The sequence below is a fragment of the Wolffia australiana genome, chromosome 13, assembly GCF_029677425.1.
Source record: "Wolffia australiana isolate 7733 chromosome 13, ASM2967742v1".
Classification (NCBI taxonomy): Eukaryota; Viridiplantae; Streptophyta; class Magnoliopsida; order Alismatales; family Araceae; genus Wolffia; species Wolffia australiana.
In genome coordinates, this window is record NC_135847.1 from 15378338 (window position 1) to 15402606 (window position 24269).

Here is a 24269-nt window from a genome sequence, read left to right on the forward strand (position 1 = left end):
CGGGTTTCTGTGTCTTCTCAAAAGAAATTGAATAAAGATAGAAAGAGTATTCCAATTTTATGTCAGTACGTTAAACATAGATGTCAGCAATTTCGATTGGATCACAAAAGCCCGAGGAGTGAGTGTTTATTAAATTTCTATAAATTATATATCGGGTCCTCCATCTTGAGTTGTAAATGCAAATTCAAGATATGTAGTTACCAAGCAAACACCCTTGAGTGGGAGAGCCTAACCAAAATCCGATTGACGTACAGAAGCGTAACTAAAAGTACTGAAGCACTGGGTATAAAAAAAATACAATGTATCATTTTCTAGCCTACAAATGCAAGGTCTTTCAATCAAACTACCATGAAGAAAAACAATATAAATATATGATTGATGTAGAACCCAAACAAAGTAGTCGAACAGGGGTGATTTTCACTACTGGAATGAAAGTCGAAAAGGGTTCATTCTTTAATCTTCTAGTAACCTCAACATGTTTTTTAAAAAATAAACTGTAATCACACAATCAAATCTAAATAAATGTCAACCCAAAAAATCTCAGCAATGTTCCGTAGCAATAGATCATTGAAATGAGTGGTACCAACAAGAACAATGTGAACGAAATTAAAGATTTCACCATCCATCTCTCCTCCCCAGCCCATGCAACCGGAATCTCTTAATAAGCGTTCATCATTCCATGTTTTATTTCCAAATAAAATACAGTCCCATCGTTTAATAAATAGCCTGTTTTTCTCTTTTCCTCTTTTCTCTTTCTCTTTCTCTTTTTTATTTATTTTTCACGTTAAGCATATTTATCATAAATGTATGTTATAGTGTGTTTTTATATATGGTTTGTTTATAATATGAATTAGAAATACTTTTATTTGGAGGAAATTGGTGCTTATCAAAGTGATACTTATGTGTTAAATAGGACTGGGAAATAGTTACAATTTTATGAAATGACTTAATAAAGAAAACTAGTGATAAATTATATAAATCTCTCTATCTACATATTTGTATTGTAAAATAACAAATAAATGTTCATAAAAAAAACTGAAATCTCTGAGTTTCTCTACATGAATTCAAAGGAACCAGGAACGAGTAGTTCGACCTGAAAACATAAAAGAAGATTGAGACAAAGAAGTACACGACTTACTTAACCAAAGCTCCCAAGAAATAGATTACGAGTTGCTCGATGTGTAAAATATACTCCCAAGATACACGAAATTGAGCATCTATAAAGTGTTTAAAATAAGTTCCGGGACATTTAAAAGAATACCTGCTCTTTTACACAAACGATATCTAAGATACTTGAACGCTGCCCTATGCACGTACTATCTTAGTCCCTACCAGCTCCTGCCACCGATGATTGCAAGTTATTTCTATCACTTTGACATTATTATAATTTTAATTTGCTTTAATCAAATATATTTTTGAATTATTTCAATTCAATCAGGTATGTATAGTGGTGTGTGAGGTTGTCTCCAGAATGATTGGTGGTTGGAGATATATTTAATATCTGAATTACATTGAGGAAGGATAAGATGATAATATGGACAATAAGATAAGCTATTATGTAATAAAGTAGGATAATAATAGAGCACCATAGATGATAATGAAAAGTGAGTAGAAGTATTACTGTTTAAAGTACCTGGTAAAGGTAGGGATTAGGGAACTATAATGTTGAAGAATAATAAGTAGAATAAAGAAGAGAAAATGATACAAATAATATGTATAGGAAATAAGATATTTATCTCTTATGATGACTACTTTCAAAACATGATAGATATCAGATACTTCTGAATTGAATATATATTTATGGTACTAAAATAACACGAGACATTGAAATAGATAGTAGAGAAGGTATTTTTAGATTCTGATAACATATAAATTAAATTAAATAGAGATTGAGAGAAAAATAGAGGTACCATTTCTACTTGAGGAATTTTTATTGTTACTTACTTGAAGAGATGGATTTGCGCAAGAGGATAAGTAGCAAGGGAGAGAAGGATTTAGATATTTTACATAAAATATTTTTTACTTTTTAAGATGATGTAGAAGAAGATATATCACTTTTATGATACATGTTTCTATATCTTTCCTTTATTTTTTTGACTATTTCCTTATGAGATATGGTATTTTTATGAAATCATAACATTATTGTCATCCAACTGTGCTTTTAGTACAGTAATAAAGATATTTTAGAATTTACCCACAGTTTGGGTCACAATAGCAGTGTTTAAACAATAAAACAGCTTTTTCTATGCATAACATAACTCTTCATTCGTTTATCTTGTTATTTTATCTCGTAATTTTTTCTTCTTGATCCATTATGCACACAGCTTCATAACTTATCTGAAATTAAAAATACATAATTAAAAAATAATAATTACCATGAAAAGTCAAAGTATAATGATACATAACTTAAATGGTTACATGATGTATAGGTAGTGTGCAAGCTAAGTTATATGAAATGCATGGAATACACAATTTATACTACAACATGGATGGCAGTTAATGGGGGAATTTCATGTTACTACAACCCATCTTTAATTACATTATGTTTTCTAAGACATAGAAAATAATGTTTAATGAAGAACAACCATACATATTGATGTAGAACGACTAGGAAATGGACGACTAGGGAAATGGAGAAATGACAAGACGGATGGAAGGCAATGGATGGATTGGGTAGGGAGGGATAAACAGATCAGAGAAATCCACGCGGTCGAATTCGGAGTTTAAAACCGATGAAATACTGGTGGTGCAGCTCTGATCCTTGTTGAGGGCGGGAGTATTGTCTTCACCCACCGCGACGATGTCGAAGCACCAAATTCAATATCCAAATTTGCGTCACGGAAGAAACTCTCGAAATAGAATTGTAGGAAAATCCAAATCAAATCAAATCTGGTGGCAGTGGAGACTTCTCTTGGAATACTGGACGAAGAACACGACAATACCAAAGATTTCAGGTGTACCTCAGCACTGTAGTGCGTGAAGAGGATACAGGGAATTCTGAGCGTGGCAAAACTGGGTGAATCCAGGCGTTGAGTGGCCCATTGGACGAGGAAGAGTCTGGGCATTCCGGACGTTGAACGGCCCTGGTAGTGAGTTGATGTCCTTGTCACAGAGTCAGGCGTAGGACACCCGGAGCGCGTGGAGTGCGCGTGGCTTGAAGCTTCGGAGAGCGTTAATGACAACCGGCATTGGTGGCACAAGCGTGCGCGGTGCTGGCTAGCAGCTTGGGGAAATCTGAGCGGCGACCTAGGGCTGCCTTGGGCGGCAGCCTGGGGTGGCCTAGGGCAGCGGGCGGCAGCATGGGGCGACCTGGGGAGGCGGCCTAGGGCTGCCTTGGGTGGCAGCCTAGGGCGTCGGCCTTGGGCTATCTTGGGCAGCAGCCTGGGGCGGCAGACTTGGGCTGCCTTGGGCGGCAGCCTAGGGCGGCCTAGGGTGGCGGCCTTGGGCTGCCTTGGGCGGCAGGCTAGAGCGGCCTGGGGCGGCGGCCTTGGGCAGCCTTGGGCGGCGGCCTTAGGCTGCCTTGGGTAGCAGCCTAGGGCGGTCTGGGGGGCGGTCTTGGGCTGCCTTGGGCGGTAGCCTGGGGCGGCCTTTGGCGGCGGCCTTGGGCTGCCCTAGGGTAACCGAGGGAGGGCGAGAGAGAGAGAGAGAGAGCGTGAGAGAGAGAGGGAGAGAATGAAGGGAGGGGAGAGACGAACGGGAGGGTGGCTGGCGACGACGACGATGGTGGCGGCGGCAGTGGTGGCGGTCGGAGCTGAGATAAGATAGGGGAGGTAGGGCAGTCCACTAAGAAGAGTTAAACAAACTCAATTCCTGAATAATGACTGCCTAACTGTTTCTTGAAACAATGGCCTATAGATATAGGCCTTGGAGGAAAGAGAAAACACGACTTAACGATGAGAAATTAAAGACGAGGGGCGTGCGACGTGTCACGCCAAGGGGCAGTTGTAGATCTGCCGTTGGCGACGTGTCATGATGCGTGAAGGAGCGTGTGTGCGTGGAGATGTGCGTGATGCCGGAGTGTTGACTATGCCGATGACGGTTGCGGCATGTCCGTGGCGGAGGCGTTGACTTCAGTTGACTTTTGCAGCGCGTCTGGTGTCGATGCGTGGGTGTCCACGCCACCACGTAAAATCCCATAAGTTTTTAATCTATAGTAGTTGATACACATCATAGGGAGGGGTTTTTCTTCAAGTTTTACAAAAATATCATGCCATTCAATTTGGATCACTATTTGTGTTCAATAATTTAGTCTCATTAATCCATATTTGACCTTACTTGAATTTATTTTCACACTCTGTTTAAACCACCATCATATTTACATTCTTTTTCATACCATGTGTCCTTCTCCATCTCCCACACACGCACACTCTCTCTCTCACTGGCACTCTCGCTCCTTCTTTCTCTCTCTCTCTCTCTCATTCTCTATCCAACAGACACTCTTTGACCCAGTCTCTCTCTCTCTCACTACCATAAGGTAATAAACTTGTGATGGCTTAATTGTTAGCTGATGAACCAGAAATTGGGGTTGATTTATCTTATTTATGTTGGGTTCTAGAGCCTTAATTTAGATGAAAATGAAGAAAGATTCACAGTGAAAGATTGGTAATGGAATTGAAATGACATCAACAAAACAATCAATCTGAAACTTGAACAAACTGCATCCATAATTTCTTAGATCTTCAAGTGAGAGTTGTCGAGCTGAAAATGTGCGCAACCTTTAGGTGTATCTACATGATCCTTGACAAGTAAAAACTTCTCTTTCACCTTGATAAGCCCCATTCATGCTTTTTTGTTGTCATTATATCATCCCAATGGCATCAAGAATGGAGAGGATCTAAGAGAAGAGATAAGTAATAGAAGATCCCTGAAGAGTTCTAGCCTTCATAAATTTTATTTCCCCTATTTACACTATGTGGGTATTTTTCCTAATACCCCCCAAACTTTAAGTATATATTCTGACGTCCAAATACCATTTGTTTGTAACCCTCTAAGCATGTGTATCAGTCTAGTTAATGAATCTAGTGGCCCAAGAACCTTTATTGTTCTTCCTAACTAATTTACTATGTCATAATATGAATTAATTAATGTCAAATCGATTTAACCAAACTGGTTTGTCAACTCTACAGCTCATGGGGTGACAAGTTACACCTCATGCTCTAGAATATATAAAGGAGTGAATATCAACTCACTCATGGAACCTGTCTACCCATTAGTTACAGGTGTACCAATATTCCTCATCCATTGGATGCTCTAAGGATGACTTTGAGTATGGTTGACTAATGAGCCCTAATCGGTCATCGTGTAGTATTGATACATTTTGAAATCATAAAAGGAATATTATCTGATATTTTCCTACCCTCACAAAGGATTTAATCACATCATCTTTATTGAGCTGTCCCGTCTTATACATGGGCGCAAAATCCCATCTTGAGCACTTAAGCATCTTCATGATGTTTTTGATGCACCAGAATTAAGAATATTTAGAATTCCATGATTAGGAACTCATAGGTCATAGTGAAAGTATAAATATTTTCCCACAATACCTTTTTGGTGTCTCAAATATAAGGAAATCTTAAATAATCATGATGTGAATCAACCTGATTGACAGTTTGGAATAAGAGTATTCAGGGATTCATATGGATCAACTCAGTGAACTCTTTTTGCTAAAGAGCAACCAACATATATCCTTAGTGTCTTCACACTTATCTCCATGGGGTTGGCCATATTCATCATATGAGTGAGGCTAGAAAGTAATATTCTATATGGATAGTTTGATGTATTTCTCAAGTATCCTTTGAATAGGAATATTTAAAACACATGTTTAAAGACTATTGATATCCATATTAGGATCTGATCATAATTCACCAAGTCTAATCATTTATTCATGGACTTCATTATAAGTATCACACATGGACTATAATGAATACATTGTATTAATGAAGGAATGAGATATGGAGTGTGTGAATGGCTTGTCTGTCACATATATTTCCATCAGTATAAGGCTTTTGATTTAGAAAATATTTATAAATTCCTTATGTGCGCACTTTGAATAAGGGTGATTCCCAGGGAGCATGTATTGTATAATTGAATTTTAAAATTAATTTATATTTATTATTATAAAAAGAAAGATAACTTCATAAGATAAAAAATAAAAATTAGTTCAAAAATTATAAACCGACAAAAAAGAAATTCCTAATTAACCTAGTTTATTTATATTTAATGGAATAACTAAAGTCTCCAGCTTTATAGTAGTTGAAATCAACGGAATGAAGAACAAATAGCTCTAATTGAAAACATAAGAGAAGCTAGAGAGGAAGAAAGCATAATAGATTTACTCTCCTATGGCTCTCTAGATCGAGAATACTAATGGTTTGATGTATTCAAGAGGCTCCCAAGATATATTAAATTAAGAATTTGTTAAAAACCCACGGAACATTTAAAAGAAAAAATAATCTTTTACAAAAGTGGTACCTAACATGTTCTGATGACGAAGCCATGCTGTCTCTGTTGCTGTCAGTTCCCAACGCCGTTATTTATTTATTTATTTATGGAGGGTTGTGTTTACTATCTGTATGCCATTTTTATCTCAAAAGGTTAACTGCGGAACCTTCATGAGTTCTGTGAAGTTTACTCTTCTTTTGAATCTCCTTTGACTTAGTAACATGAAGACGAATGGACTTCATAGCATTCATCAGAATCTTTCTCCTGCTCCTGAAGTCGTGCAATCAGGTGCTGCATAAACGGCTCATTAACTCAACCCTTTTTCTCGTTTTGCTTTCATTGACTGTATATCGATGAAGATGAATTTCTTGGGCCATCTTATAATAGAATTTCGTGGTAACGTCGATTAGCTTTACCTTCACTTACATCAGTTTCGTAAATTGAGTTGACTCACTTAACCATTTACAGGACTCAAGTGAGTTTAGATGGAGATGAGGATTGAGTTGCCTTGCCGAAATAGCAAGTAGTTAAGAACTTTTCTTCATCAAAACTCCATAAAATAACAAAACTCCTAGGCAGTTTATTTTGAAATACCGAAGCCAGTGAGTTTATTCGAGACACCGTTCCTAACTCAAGAATGCCATTCACACGAAGGATCAGGGGTGGGCACTCACAATCCATACGAGCAAAACGTTCCAGATGCTCAGTTTAAATTGCCAGGTATGCCCTGCTCTTCTTGGACGCGCTGACCGCCCTGTAATGAGTTCCTTTTTTAATTAGTTCCAATTGTTCCATAGTCAGAAATCGGTCGCAAGAATACAGTAACGCGCTCCGTCCTCTGAGCCAACAGCGGGTCAATGTCGACTCTTCCAGCCTTTTTTTTAACGCTTTCCTCGCAACAACAAGGCTCATAAACTATAATATAACAAGGCGAGAGGGGGCTATGCAACGCACATTGAGCGTCGGTTTGCTCATGAAGGTGGCGAAACGAAGCAGAACAACAACGGCTGCGGTGAACGGCGGCAGCGAGATGGGGTCTCCGGCGAGGACGTTTGCCGCGTACTGTGCTTCGAAGGAGACAGAGGTGATGGCGGCGGCGTTGGCCGCAGTTTTCGCCGGCGAGCGGCAGGCGTACCCTCCTGCCGTGATCAGAAGAGAAGAACAGCAGGCACAGCGGCATGACTCGGAGAGAGGAGAGAAGAGATCTTGCGAGAGGGAGAGGGAGAAGGAGAGGAAGTACAGAGGAGTGCGGCAGCGGCCGTGGGGTAAGTGGGCGGCGGAGATCCGAGACCCGGTGAGGGCGGCCCGTGTCTGGCTTGGCACGTTCGACTCGGCAGAGGCCGCGGCCCGGGCCTACGACGTCGCCGCCCTGCACTACCGGGGCAGCAAGGCCAAACTTAACTTCCCCGAGACAGCGACCCTGACAACGTCCTCTTCTTCCTCTACTAACTCCGCCTACCTCGACGGGGTTGATCGTTCAAATTATTGGTAAAGTCGAGCTTCCTGCATGGTTTTGTTTTTTATGAATCGTGTGTGGATAAATATGTTTTATAATACAGGTATTCATTGATTAAAATGCGTTTCGCCTTAGTGTGTTTATTTATCTAGCCACCAGTCTCTATGTTTTTTCCTTAAACACAGCCGGAGGAATCCATTTTTTTTCTCCATGTACGTACACTATATATTCTTCTCATAGATAATCACAAATATCTAAACCTACAGTTGTATAAAATAAACTGGGTTTTCGTATTTTCTGTACTAAAATTATATGTTGGAGGTCGTATGGTTCGTTTTTTTTCAAGAAAAAACGATAAAAATCCAGACGAGTAAGCGATTTTTAAATTTCTATGAATTATATATCGGGTCCTCGGACTTCGATTGAAAATCGTAAATCAAGACATCTAATGAAGCATCTTGAGTTGAATTGGAAATCATAATCACAACCCCAGATACGTGGATAAGCATAACACGTTAAATATAGACGTAAATGAATGCTGAAGCATTGGGTTTGAAATAAAGTAATTTATTATTTTTGAAGCCTACGAATCCTGGGTCTTTTGGACCCTGTACGAGTATTTTATTTTAACCCGTATTAACGAAGATCACAGGCATGCTTTGTGCACGATGGATAGAAATATCCTATTGGGTATCCTACCAAGATTGTTTTACTCAATTTTCAACGAAGAAAAGTAATAGAAACATATGATTAATGAATAGCGCCGTTAAGACTCGAGCTAATGCCAAAAGTACTCGATCGATGATTTTGATTACTGGAATTAAGGTCCCAAAGTCATCATACCCCCAATCTTAGTTGAAACCTTTTGCTATAAGTCCTTTATGCCGTTGAAAGCTATCCTCTGCATCATATTAATACCCTGTAACATTCCTATGAGGGAACTTATAAACTTGTCTCCAAGTATGTAATGGCGCATCCCATTCAATTTATAGTTTTGATTTTTGGAGGATTGCTTCCGTCCAGGTCAGATTATTGGAGGGCCACGGTGCAACAAGAAGGTTTGAATCTTAAGGATTGGGAAACTGTGAGGCACAATGAATGTTAGACAGAGCTGGTAATTTCTCACAAAGGTCCAAAGAGACATCGTGCGGTGGCTTTTGATTTTGTATTTGTGATGCAGGATGCCTAGGACTGATGCAGGTAGGGTAGACTAAAGCTCAATTAAGGGTGAATAAAGCTGACCACAAATCAACACGATCAATTTTTGAACATTTAAATCCAGAGAAAATGATGATGGTGTGGGCCCTCTCCTCAATCAATGGTGGGACGAATGTCTTACAACCACCACGGTGAAAACAAAGCTCCGAATCCAATAAATATCTCAAACAATTGACTATGAAAAGACACAAACCTATTCCACAAATATATTCTATTAAGCCTGATGGTGGTAGAAACACACGAGAAAACACAAGATAAAGTAACCCGTATCGCCAACGAGGGACCTTGAACTTTGGCATAGAGTCATAGGGCGATGCGAGAAGTTGTGAAGGTGTTTTATGGTGGCAGCGAATGACACCTGCTTCAATAGGGCTAGACACGGATCCAACTGCCCGGTCAGTTGGCAGGGCTTCAAGGGGGAAGTCGTAGGCCATGCGAGCACTCAGCTACAGGTAGTGGCCATGTGGCGCTCAGTTGTGGGCAGTGTCCACACAGGCACTTGACTACATGCAGTGGCCACACGGGTGCTCGGCTTTGCACTCTCATTGTCTATCTCTCTCTATGTCTCTCTCTCTATCTCTCTCTATATATATACATCTCATTGTCTCTCTGTATCTCTCTCTCTCTCTCTCTCTCTCTCTCTCTCTCTCTCTCTCCGTAAAACACACACATCCTCACTACAACAAGGTATTGAACTTGTAACGGTTAAAAATTTGTGTTATGAACCTACAATTGGATCTAATTTTTGTTCTTTAATGCCTCTGATTTGGAAAATATTTAAAAGTGTTGTTATCTGTATGTTAAAAGTAAGGGTAAATCCAGCGGGACCAAGTATTTAATAAGTGAATTTAAAGTTAATGTGTATTTTTTACAGCTTTCAGAGCATCAAATATAATTTAATAAAATAAAAAATGAAAACTAATTCTACTAATTCTAAAATGATGAAAAATATTTTTTCTAATTAACATAGTTTATTAATCTGTACTAGAGTTACTAAAGTCTCCAGCTTCCTTTAAGCTGAAGTAAATTGAGCATTTACAAAATATATAAAAACAGGTCCAGAGTATTTAAAAGAAAATGGAATATTTTACAAAAGTGATATCTAATCTATCAGTTTCCACTGCTGATATTTCTTTATTTTTTATTTAGGGTTGTGTTTACTATTTTTATCTCAAAGCATTAGTACATGACCTTCGGCCATTCTGTGAAGATTAATCTTTTTTAGAATCTCCACTTACTTTATAAAATGAAGGTCAATTGACTACATTACATTTATCTAAATCTTAGTTCCAGTTCTGAATTAGTAACTTCATTTTTTGCTACATAAACACTTTGGTAACTTGTATCCTCTTCTTGTTAGGAATGCATTGCCATCATATCATGAGGATCAATCTCTTGGTCTATCGCATCGTCAAACGTTTGTTATCTTTTGGATTGTGTTTATTAGCTTCACCGTCGCTTCTGCTTCACAAATTGAATTTACACATCTGCTATTGACGGGAGTCAGGTGGGGCCTAGTTTGACATGAGGATTGAGTCGACTTTCAGAAATAGCTAGTTCTCTTGGACTTTTCTTCTTTAAAACTCCAGAATATTATAAAACTCAGAAGCAGTTTATTAAAATAATAATAATAAAATCCTATAGTTAACATTCATACCTCAAGAATGCCAATAACACGAAGGATCAAGAGTGGGCCCTTACAATCCACACGAGCTAAATGTTCCAAATGCTTAACCTTAATTTCTGGGTATGCGCCACTGTCCTTGTGCAAGCTGACCACCTTGCATCAGTTTCTTTTTTAATCAATTTCGGTTGTTCCATAGTCAAAATGTGGTTGCAAGAAGGTACTCAAGCCGGTCAAGTTTAACTCTTCCAGATTCTAATTTTCATGGCTTACCTCTCAAAAAAAGCTTGTACACTATAATATATCAAGGCAAGGGTGAATAAGGCAGTGTGAATTTAGCGTCGGCCTACACAAGAAGGTGTCAAAGGATATCAGAACGAAAATGGCAGGGGTGAATGGCAGTGAAGAGGCGGGGTGTTTGGCGAGGACCTTCGACGGGTACTGTATGTCAAAGGAGACAGAGGCGATGACGGCAGTGCTGGCCACATTTATTGTTGGAACCTAGCTCTCTCACTTCAGCAACTCAGATAGAGAAGGGAAGCAAAGGCACTCACTGTCTTGATCTCACACAGAGAAATAAGAATGAACACTTTGAGAGACAAAGGAACCAGGTTGATGCACACAACATACTACAAAGGAATTCAGACATATTTATCGGCATTCTCCCATGACTTCCTATAGACTCAAACTAAGCATGGCCGCACACATGTCCAAGTACTTGGTCTTCGAAGACACCCAGTCTTATGCTCCTAAATCTCAGCTCTTGCCTCGACATTTTCCTATACACCAGTCACCCATGCTGACATGGTTTATTCCTTGACTTCCTCAAACCTAAAGTCCTAAAATAATTCAGTCAAGATTAACTCTCCAACAGCTATTGCCGGTGAGCAGTAGGTGTTCCCACCCACCGTGATAAGAAGAGAGTTTGCATGGGAAGGCGGAGAAAAGAGGGAGTACACTGGAGTGCAGCAGCATCCATGGGGAAAGTAGACGTCAGAGATCCAAGACCCAGCAAGGACGGCCTGGGTCTGGTTCGGGATGTCTGACTCTGTCGAGGCTGCTACTTGGGCCTACGACGGCACCGCCCTGCACTACCTTGCAGGAAGGCCAAGCTCAACTTCCCCGAGACTGTGGTCCTAGCTAAAAAAGAGTCACCAATTGCGGTATCAGAAAGCTACAAGACATGTCAGCATCGTCATCGATCAATAAGAACTTAAAGAACTGTAGACTAGTAAAAACAGGACACACCTATACTCGTTATGAGAAATAGATGGATAGGATTAAATATAGGAAAATATAGATGGCTGTGATTACTTCTAGATAGGTTTAAACATAGATAGGTAAAAGTCAAAACAATTATTCGGCGAAATTAAATCTAGGAAGAAAGTTATACATCTTGATTTATAACTTCCCTATACTAACCGTTTTTACTATTAACTATAAATACAAACTCACTTGTACTGAGGAAATTAATCAACGGTCTCTATCAACTTCATTTGGTGTCGTTCTATCTCTTCTTCTTATCTGCCTCCTCATTCTTTTACCTCTTCATCAGCATTCACGTCCTGTTTTCTTGAGAGAACGTTACATTGGCAACATCTTCTTCATCTTCTTTACATTGACATGGGTTGATTGTTCTCATGTTTGTTAAACTCGAACTTGCTTCATGATTTTGTTTTTGGATGAATCATGGGAGGAGAAATATTTTTAATATTTTTTCTTGGGAATTGTGGGATCAAACTTTAGTATGTTTATTAATCTTGCTACCAATATCTATGTTTTTTTCTTAAACACAGCGAAGGAATCCACTTTTTTCTCCATGTATGTACACTACATATTCTTCTTGTAGATAATAAAACATTTCTAAATTTAGCATTGCACAAACCATTCAGGTTTCTGTGTTTCTTCTATAGTGAAATTGTATGTTGGTATTAAGGAGTTTTACTCTCAGCAGTTCCATTTTTTTCAGGGGTATGTGGGCAAGATACCCTATGAACAATCCCTTGAGTTGTCAGATATGAGTTAAGAGATTGAAATTCTCCCCCCTCAATCTGACTGGAAGAACTTAATATTTATAGAAAATTGATTTCCAACCCTTTTATGAAAATCAATAAAATTTTCAAGGACTTCATTTTTTATTTTCAAAAGATATAACCACATATATTTACTGTAATCATCTACAAACACAACATAATATGAAAAACCCACATTAAAAATTATGGGTGAAGAACCCCACAAATCAGAATGTACAATTTCAAGTGGATGTGTAGATGTATTTTGTGAAATTTTGAACGGGAGTTTGTGAGATTTAGAAATTCTACAAGAATCGCAAACAAACTGTTCCGAATTTTGAGTAAATGTAAGACCAAATTTTTTAATGACAGATTGCAAGACTCAGAACTGAGGGTGTGCTAGTCAAGAGTGCCAGGTGTTTGAAGTTGTTCTTTCTCCAACCAATGCTGCTGGCTGGGTTTTCTGTGGCTTCAAACAGTACATCCCATCTTTCATTGTTCGCTCGATCAAGATGCATCTGGTTTTCTCGTCCTTCACAAGACAATAAGAAGGATGAAGTTCCACAAATACACCTTTGTCTAAGGTTAATTTATGAACAGATAGAAGATTATTCTTAATTTCAGGAACATTTAGGATATCTTTGAGATGAATATTTTTATCATAAGTTGAAATTTTAGAGGAACCTACAGACAGAATTTTCAAACATGTTCCATTACCTCTTTGTAGTTGCTCACTTCCTTGATAGTTGATTACAGCTGGAACAAGGCTTGGATCGGTAGTGACATGATGCGTAGCCCCACTGTCTGGAAACCAAACATTATTTTCAGTTGCGCTCAATGTATATGCTGGAGGTGTATTTTGGTAGTTTTGCGTCACTTGATCCAGATTTTGGATTCTTGAGAATTCCTGACAATCACGAGCCCTATGACCAAATTGGGTGCAAATTTGGCACCTCGGTTGAAATCTATTATTTCTGCCTCTTCCTCGTCCTCGATTTTGACTGAATCCTCTTGTATAGTAGTTGTCTCTTTGAGAAGCCTGAGTTGAGGTTGATCCCTGTTGAATTTGGGTAGTATTGGCCATAGGTTGGAAGACATTTGATTTTGCCTTTTCTTGATAAGCCAGGTATACTTGATGACCCTTGAGATTAGTAACAATATCTTTGAATTTCAAGTGATCAAGATTAGCATTGAAACACAAGACTAACTGACTATACTCAGTTCCTAGTCCTCTCAATGAAGTATAGTTCTTTGTATCATCATCGATTTTGGTTCCAGCAGAGTCTAACGATTCAACTATAAATCTAAAATGCTTCACATACTCATCAATGGTCATGGTACCTTTGGAGATCGTATGAAACCTGCAATGTAGATCCATGACTCTGGCCTTGATTCTGCTGGAGAACGTGCTCTCTAAGATATTCCATGCTTCTTTGGTGGTTTTTGCTATGCTAATATAGGAGATGACTGATTCTGACACAATGAAGGAATCCTAGTACCTTTTCGTCATTTTTACCCCATTGCTTGTACTCGGTATTTTCCATAATTCTTCCATCTGAATCAAAGATTGAAAAAGGTGGCAGATCTTGAACAAATGAAATTTACTGATTTACAAAAACTTCTAACTCATAATATTGTGTGTTGAGTTAAGGCAATTCATGGTTCTCGAACAGAGGAGAGAAGAGGAAAGAATGAGAAAGAGGGGATAAAGAGAGAAAGAAGAGGGCAACACGAACAAGCCACAAGAGTAGTTAAGATCATTGTTAACGTCGGAGTAATATATCTGGCAGCCAACGCCGTGTTTCAAGCTCGGATGAAACACATATAGAATGACTACCATTTTGTATAAGAACAAATTGCAGAAAAAGCTCTTAGGATTGAATTCTTGATAGTCATAATCGATTGGCAGATTGCCTAACCAAACCTCTTGCAAAAAGTCATTTTTGTTTTCTCAGGGACAAGCTCAGCGTCTTCCGGAATGCCGATGATCTTGAGGGGGATATTATGGAGTTTTGCTCGATACGTCTGTGAAACGATGTCTTGCCACGACACGCCACATCAGCAAAATGATAGAGCCAGCACAACGTAGTCCAATAGGGACTTAAATAGGAGTAGCTAGTAATAATGGAACACATATCCCATGTACTCGTTAGAGAATTAGATGTAGGATTGGATATAATTTTAAACATAGTATAGGATTAAATATAGATAGGAATACACATAGTTTGGATTCACATATATAGGCACATATGTTTCAAGATCCAACGGGTGTTATTTGTTAGAAACTAGCTGTTATTACTCGTTATAATGGCTCAATTATAACAAAATAACTATATACGTTACAACCATATCTTTATACAATATAAATACAAACCTACATTCATATACATTTTTCGTGCGGATTAACAACAATCTTATCTACTGTTGTGGCTTGTTCGTGTCACCCTCTTCTTTCTCTCTTTCTTCCCTCTCTCTCATTCTTTCCTCTTCTCTCCTCTGTTCGAGAACCATGAATCGCCTTAACAGATGGAGGTCGTATAGTTAATTTTTTGTCAATGAAACTCTGCAACGGATGCAAAATAGTTTGTCAAGGTAAAATAAGCCAGACGAGTTTGTCTAACTAATCAATCTGAAACTCGATCTTGAATTTGAAATGCAAAATAAAGAAATGTAGTACAGGTCAAACATCCTTGAGTTGGAGATCCTATGAAAATTCCTATGTACGTAGATGAGCGTAAAAATGAAGACCAAAGGTAATCATTTTGGACCCTAAAAATCCAAGGTTTTGAAGAGGAAATGTAAAACTTCTGAACCCTTCACGAGGATCTTATTTTAGGCCGTACGGCAATTTACGAAGATCACACACATGGTTAGGGAACGATGGAGAAAAAAATATCTAATGGTTGTCCGATGTATATTGTTTAATCCTAACCATCACGAAGGGAAAGCAATGTAAACATATGATAGATCAACAGTGGTGATTTTCATTACTGGAATGAAAATCCCAAAGCAATGAAACCCCTCATTTTAACTGAAATCTTTTGGTACAAGCCTCTGTTATGGCGTTCAAGTCTCCATTACACCCTATAAAATCCTTATTGCGGAACTAGGAACTAGTTTCAATGTATTTAGTGACGCAACAGATTCAATTTCATAGTCCATTATGTTCATCCTGTTTGGATTTTCAGAGGGCCATGGAGGAACAAGGGCAACTGATTTCAGGGGACAGAGAAACTGTGAGGCACAATGATGTTTGATAGAGAGGTGAACTATTTCAGTTGTCAATTGGTGTTTGAGAACAAAGGTCTTTTTCTAGAGCTGATAGTTATACAGCGTGGTTCAAATAGACATCATAGAGTGGCTTTTAATTTTGGTATGGAAGTTGAGGAAGAGAGAGGCTACCTGATTATATTTTGTGATATGATGTTGATAAGGCTTAATGATATATTGTATTATCCAGAGTTAGGTTGTTGGAGTTATCTGAGGATAGTGTTCCCGGAGGAGACTACTCTAGATTGATGGATGATGGGTTTGGTTTTAAAGGCCGAGAGTCAATTGTGGATGGGAGGATTGGTTTAGGTCCACAAAAAGGGTTGTTTTCAAGGGCGACTCTAAACTTTATTACACATGTATGGGTGCAGATTTACTAGCATAAGAAAAGACTGCTACATCAAAGACACCAACCTTAGATATGATTTTTGTTGTACTTTAACACAATGTCTAATATGTACTGACTGAGTGTTAATAGACATTTCAGATCTATAGGCAAGTCAGAGTGATTTGTAGAAACTAGCGCAAGCGCTAGTGTTGGAAGAACAAAGGCGAAGATAGGGTGGCAAGAGGTCTGATGTTGCTGTAGAAAAGAGAGATACCAAGGGGAAACTGAAGGGATCATATAGATTATGGAATTCAATAATGAGACTCGAATACTTTAAAAATGAGGTACTACATGCCCTCGTATCCCATGTGAGATAAAGGTGACATAAATTTCAGACAATTAGGGATGGATAGGCCACATAGAGTCGTTAGGCTACTTAAGCATTCTCACCTAATGTATATAGGCAAATGTAAGGATAGCCCATGTCCAGAAGAGTTGAGAGAAGCCGGTGACTGTGATAATATTTATTTTTTAAGGGTTAACTTTCTTCTTTAGACTAGAAGTGACTATGTGATTTCTGAGATTAGCGCAGTGGTAACTAAGTCATCCAAATTTGAGCCATAAATGCATGATTGAGTAAAGACAAACATGTTTCTGTAACACATGATTGAGTAAAGACAAGCATGTCTCATTTTCAGGTGATTTAAAAGATCTTAGAATTATCTACCATGTCAGAGAGTAAAGGTATGAAAATGTAAATAGTTAGCTTAATTTAGAGTTTCAATTATTTCTAAGTTTTGAAATGCACGAAAATATAAACAATAACACTTTTTTAAAAAATTAAAATCACTACGTGAATATACTTAAATCATAATAAATATTACATGATGCCCCGAACTGTCAAGAGTGTAACCATTTCAAAGCTGTTTTTGCATAGCATGAAGATGTAAGAATTCTTTTTTGAGCCTATAAATCCTAAATGAATCACAAGTATAAATTTTGGATTTTGATTTGCGTTTAATAAAATATTTATAATCTATTTGAACTAGTAAAATATGGATTTTTGACTTAGACAATTATGCCATATGTTGTCTGAGTTCTTAATCCAATGAGAGCTAGATGTTTTCTTGTTGATGGAGCTTCAAGAAGGGAGAGAGACCATCATAAAACTTAAAATATATTTATCTGATTTAATAATGTAGATTAATAACTTCTTGTGATTTTATATACTTGGTTGTAGTATATATTCCACTTTTAATTGATGAGTAAGACATAATTGATGATAAATCTGGTAAATACATAATAAAATATCAGCCATTAAATATTTGGACTTCCTTGGACCCTTAATAGGTATCTAATTGTAAAGCTTATGATCAATGTGAAATCAGAATAAGAAGGCAAAGCATGCTATTAGACACAACACCTAACGCATGGGTATATCAAGATGTTTTGCACATCAGCTGCTTCTCGTGGCTCACTTAAGGATCAAAGAAATCATTCATACAATATGCATAAAAGAGATACCTTCAAGGATTTTTAATGATGCCGTTATGATTCCTTTAAAAGTCTTCATCTGCTAATAATTTTGTGTTTCATCCATATCAAGACCCCTATATCCAACAGTTCATCCTAATCTGGGACACCAGAGAAGACCTAAACTTGTCAGAAGTTTTTTCCTCTTTTTATAACATAATTCTTTCTACGTCTCTCTCATATTTTCATTTCTTATACTGTTATACTCTTTATTATTTATTCCTTGGCCATGGCATTGAAACTAATTTCTATAAAATGCATGAAATACACAAGTTTGATTATAACCTGAATTATAGTTAATAGGGATATATGTTCAATAATAAAAGCTTCAGTAAAAAATGGGGGAATTTTGTGGCAACAAAAACCCATGTTTAATTACATTATGTTTCCATTAAATGGACCAAAATCATTATTTAATCAATAATAGCCGTACATATAAACCGCGAGACTCTCCAATCTGCAGAGGTACATATACATCATAGGGAGGGGTTTTTATTTAGTGTTGTCAATAATATCCAGCCGTTAACTCTCAATCAACATTCGTGTTAAATACCTTAATATCAATAATCCATACATGACCTTAATGAATTTTATCTTCACCTGAACTCCACTTCAGAAACTGCAAGCATATATACATTCTTTCTCTTTCTCTGTCTCCCTCTTCATCTCCCCCTCGTCCACAACACACACACAGGCTCTTGCTCTCTCTCTCTCCCCCTCTCTCTCTCTCTGTCTCTGTCTCTCTCTCTCTGTCTCTCTATCTCTCTCTATCTCTGTCTATCTCTCTCTCTCTCTGTCTCTCTCTCCCTCTCTCTCTCTATATATATATCCTGTCTCTCTCCCCCTCTATCTTTTCCATCATTCTCTCTCTGTCCATAGACACACTCTTTGTCCCAGTCTCTACCTTTCTCTCTCACAACCACAAGGTAATGAACTGGCCATGGCTAAAGGGTTAGCTGATGAGCCAAAAACTGGGATTATGTTAGTGGCAGACCTACAGTGCAAATTTAATGTCAGTTTGCACAAGAAGGTGGCAAACCAAAGTAGGACGACAATGTCAATGGTGAATGATGATGGCAAAATGGGCTCTCTAATGAGGACATTAGCTGGGTACTATGACTCAACAGAAATAGAGGCGATGATGATAACACACATCATGAATTTGTCAATCTGATGATTTGCATATTTATTTGAAAAATTGGTAATATATGAGTGTTATTAAGCCTAAATGATTTGCATATATATTTGCCATTTTTCAAATGATGTTTTAAATTTTGTTCATTTTCAAGTACTTTTGACTCACAATATGATTGATCCTGAATTGTTTGACATTATATCCATAAAGATATGATTTTTCTTAGTCAAAATATATCTTTATTTATATTTTTTGGGTTTATATGAATTTTTAAATATTCTTAGTTTTTATTTCCGTAATGATGTGTGCCGCCATTTAATTTGTTGAACAGCAACCAAATGGTGATCATGGTTTATGATTGACGACCGCCCATCATTACTGTGTTAATCATTGGCATCTGAAAATTATAAAATGCAAGCCATCCTGGCATCGTGATTCGCAATGCCATAATGGCATTTATTGATTACAGAATTTTGAATCACAGGGGTGACATGGCCCAACTAAAAGGAGAAGCACTTTTTTCCAATATATTTGTCCTAGAGACTGAGCCTCAAAAACCAAAATTAATATATTTTTCTCTTTGACCGGTCCAACATTACAGCACAATGGACTTGTTGTTAGAGTCAGGGCGCACTTGTCTTACTCTTATTCCCTTTAAAGATGTGTGCTGATGTGGGGCATGTGGGCATTCTGCCACCTCATTGATGCTGACATGAATATATATATTAAAAAACAGTATAAATCTAATGTGAAAGCTTACCTTTTCATATTTGCAGTATGAGACACATGGTGCAACAAGATCGCTTAATCGTAAATGAGGAGGATGAATTTGGGTCAATGATCTCATGAAATGCTAGTACCAAAAGGCAAAAACCCTAGATGTGGTACAGTGGCAGAGACAATGACCAGGAGAGAGAAATATTCTTCTTAAATCGACTGTTGGGAAGCGTTGAACATCCGGGCTTGATATCTGACAATCCAAACCTTAAATAGGACTGAAATTTTTATTGAACCCTAAATTGGACACTCCTTATCATTGATTCCCATCTTTCTTATGATCACCCTTTCACCTCCCTCTTCATCCTAAGGTTTTGTTCACACTAGCTTCATTTACGATCCACTATATCTCAATAGTGTAATACTCGTCTCTTTCTTCTTTTATAAATGCTATACATGGCATTGATCACTATCTTCATCCAATCGCTATCTCTTATGTTATATCTATTCCTCCTCACCCCCTAGAATTTACCTTCAAGAGAAATTTGTTTCCTTAAAACTGTTCCCCATGGAAAAGGTTTGTATATTTAATTGATTAAAATAAAATCTGCATCGACATAATTTTACCCTAAGTTTGATGTTATCATATGATGGCGGTGCTGGCCTCATTTTTTATGGATGAGCAGCAGATATACCCACCTATCATGATAAGAAGAGAGGAATAGAATAAACCTGGAAAGGGGGGTAGAGAAAAGAGGACATAGAGAGGATTGAAGTGTCATCCGTTGGGGACATAGAAAAGGTTTGTATATTTTATTGATTAAAATAAAATCTGCATCGACATAATTTTACCCTAAGTTTGATGTTATCATATGATGGCGGTGCTGGCCTCATTTTTTATGGATGAGCAGCAGATATACCCACCTATCATGATAAGAAGAGAGGAACAGAATAAATTTGGAAAGGGGGGTAGAGAAAAGAGGACATAGAGAGGATTGAAGTGTCATCCGTTGGGGACATAGAAAAGGTTTGTATATTTAATTGATTAAAATAAAATCTGCATCGACATAATTTTACCCTAAGTTTGATGTTATCATATGATGGCGGTGCTGGCCTCATTTTTTATGGATGAGCAGCAGATATACCCACCTATCATGATAAGAAGAGAGGAACAGAATAAATTTGGAAAGGGGGGTAGAGAAAAGAGGACATAGAGAGGATTGAAGTGTCATCCGTTAGGGACATGGGTGGTGCATATCCCTTGGTGAGGGTGGTACAGTTATGGCCCATGAAATTCAATTTAGCAGAGATAAATGCCCTAGCCCATGATGACACCATATCAGCATGGTGAAGCTCACCTTCCCCAAGACTAATGCCTTGACAACCTCCTCTACCTCTCCTCTTCACTGCCCCGGCCTCGACGTAATTGATGGTTCAAACTTTTGTTTAAATTGAGCTTGATGTATTGTTTGGTTTTCTGTTGAATTGATCCAGGATGAAAAGATTGAAGTATTTTTTTGGATGATTATGGATTTTTATTTTAGAGTTTTTATTCAACTTGGTACTGGTATATATGATTTTTTTTAGCAAAGCTATATAATTTCATGATGCAAGATGACTAGAACTGACTTGGGTGGGGATAGCTAGAGTATATCTAGGGAGGGTTAAACCAGTAACACATCCACAGGATCCGGTCAAATATTTAAGAACAGAAATTTTGATGATGGTACATTCCCTTTCTTGAGTCAAGGGCTAGAGGAGTATCTTACAACCACCGTGGCGAAAGCAAAGGTCCAAATTCAAAAATCTTCGTTGGTTGACAATAGGATGACATGAGCCTATGTCACTGACCAATTCTACCACATCAAATAATAGAGAAAAAACACATGGGAAAAAAACTAGTTGAAATCAAACTAATCATCAAGAGTGAAGGATTTGACCATTGGGGCTATCATATCACGAAAAGGCAAAGCACCAGTCTGAGTAGCGTTGGCAAGTAGGTGAATGTAACTCAAATTGAAGGTAGTATGGTTGATAATGAGGTAGCAATTATGACGAGGGCATATGGTGGCGATGGTGACATAAGTGTGATGTGGTGATGTGGGCATTGGCACAATAATGGCAGAGATGACATGGTTGTTGCTATGGCAACACAGGTGCGGTGGTGGTGCCAGGACCCCGTGCCACAATACAAGGGGTGGTGGAAATACAATTACAGTGGTTGCAATAATGTTGGAACTGCAATCGTGACGCAACTATGACAGCGGTAGTGATGGCACAAATGTGATGTTAATGACAGTATGGTGGCAACATAGGTGGATAGCGGTAATGTTGGAAATGACAATGAAGCGATTGTGATGTAGAATTTAGGGGGCAGCACTGATGATGCACTAATATTGTGGTGGTGGGAGTAGTGGTGTGAGCACAGTTGTGGCAGTGAAAGAGTGATGATGCAAGCATAGGTGACAAAAGGTGACACCACAAAGGGGCAACGATGTGAGTGGGGGGGATGTGGCAGCATCAAGAGTGCAAGTGGCGCCCGATAAGGGCATGAGCACAAGTAGTGTGTGGTGATGGCACACGCAATAGCACAAGGGAGTGATGTAGTAGTGATGCCACAACTGGGTGGAAATGATGCAAGTGTGGGTGAAGCATGGTGTGCTTGAGTTAATGTGTGCCTCACATGATAGAACAGGGTGGTGCCATGAGTGTCAGCACAAGTTAATGGCAGGAGCCTGGTCATGTGCAGTAGAAATGTGAGCCTGGGTGCGTTGATGGAAATTTGAGTGCGGCTTTGTAGGGTAGTGGTGTGAGTCCATCAATGTGAGGGTTCTGAGAGCTAGGGTTCCCCCCCTCCCTCGCCTGCCCAGGTGACATCAATGATTGGCGGAAATGCCAAATGAAAATGCTGGGAGGGAGAGAAGGTGGCAGAATTGTCCCTAAGAAGGTATTTCCTTCTTCAATAAAAGCAACCACCAAACAAAACCCTTAATACGACATCAGAAATAACAAATGTGAGGGTCATTGGCCGATCATTAAGACTGGTGTCTTGTCATAGATCAAGTCATCTTCTCGGCATTGGGAGGTGGATCATCATCACATACTCCACCAATTCCCCCTAGGTGAGAAGAACTCAACTCCGAGGAGTTGGCATGAGATAGTGCAACCAGGTCCACCAAATTTGGGCATAAGTATCCCAAGTGTTCTGAGATTTGTGAGTTGTAGCTAGATGTTTCCCATGTCAATATACAATAAACTTCCACTCATGCCTACTCTCAGTCAACTTTATCAAGTATCTCCTCAATGTTTTCATGTTAGTCAGAGGGTAGTGTAGGGGGAGTGGACGCGGAAAACTCACTCTTAAGAGGTGGCATGGGTTGGGGCGAGTCATTAGATGATGGAGACGGAGTTTGGGAGAAGACCAAATCCGAGACAATGAAAATGGAGTCAATCTCCCGTGTAAGGGTACACCAACAACATAGGCATTTTTGCCTACTCGCTTGATGATTGGGAACAGCCTGACCCTATGAGTGTGAAGCTTAGTAGCCCACCCATGAGAACAACTCACCAGACTAACTAACCATTACCATATCACCTTCCTTGAATTCTCAAAAATGAGGAATTAAATCGACAGTATGTTTGTAACTTGTGATGTGATGATGAATTTTCTGATATAGACATCGAATATGTTGGGCAAAAGACTCATTGTCATTAGAGACTTGGGCATCAAGGGCCATGGGTATCAAATCAATAGGGTTAAGAGATTAGTGAATGTGAACTATTTCAAAAGGACTCATGTTGTTGGTGGGATAGACAAATGCATTGTAGGAAGACTCAACACATGGAATAATGAACTCTCAATATTTGATGTTATCCCTTATTGAAATATATGTGGCCGGCAAGCCAATCACACATTCAACATCTCGTTCCATGTTCATTAATAGAATGTATTCATTATAGTGTTCGTGTGATGCTTATAATGAAGTCCATGAATACATGATCGGAGTTAGTGAATTATGATGAGATCGTAATGCGGAGATCACTAGTCATTAAGCATGTGTTCTAAATATTCCTATTCGAAGGGTACGCGAGAAGGACATCAAAGTATCTGGATAGAATAACACTATCTAGCCTCACTCACATGATGGTTATGGCCGGTCTCGTAGCCATTAGTGTGGAGACACTACGAAAAGATAATGGGTGCCCTTTAGTAGAAAGAGTTCACTGAATTGATCTGTACGAATCCTTGAATGGTATTATACCAAACTGTCAATTAGGTTGATTCATGTTACGGTTATGCAAGTGGTCCTTAGACCTGAGATACCAAAGACGTCTTGTGGACGGAAGGTTATACTTTGACTATGGCAAACGAGTCTCTAATCATGGGATTGTAAATGGTCTTAGTTCAGGTACATAAAGAAGTTCATGAAGATGATTGAGTGGTCAAGACGGGATCGTCCACCCTTGATATATAAGGCGACAGCTCGAGGAAGACGTTGCAATAAAGTCCTTGGCCAAGGTAGTAAAATATCATA

General features: G+C 38.5%; 1 protein-coding gene across 1 annotated transcript; it reads left to right on the forward strand.

Annotated features, from left to right (window-relative positions):
• The first annotated feature begins 7384 nt into the window (after positions 1 to 7384).
• LOC144711414 (uncharacterized) lies at positions 7385 to 8038 on the forward strand. Its single transcript, XM_078585403.1, has one exon. It carries the CDS (start codon positions 7385 to 7387, stop codon positions 7931 to 7933), a length of 549 nt encoding a protein of 182 aa, XP_078441529.1. The 3' UTR covers positions 7934 to 8038.
• The last annotated feature ends 16231 nt before the right edge of the window (positions 8039 to 24269 follow it).

Excerpts from the sequence above, each read along its gene's own strand:
- LOC144711414 (XM_078585403.1), top strand. The coding sequence starts at position 7,385 with ATGCAACGCACATTGAGCGTCGGTTTGCTCATGAAGGTGGCGAAACGA.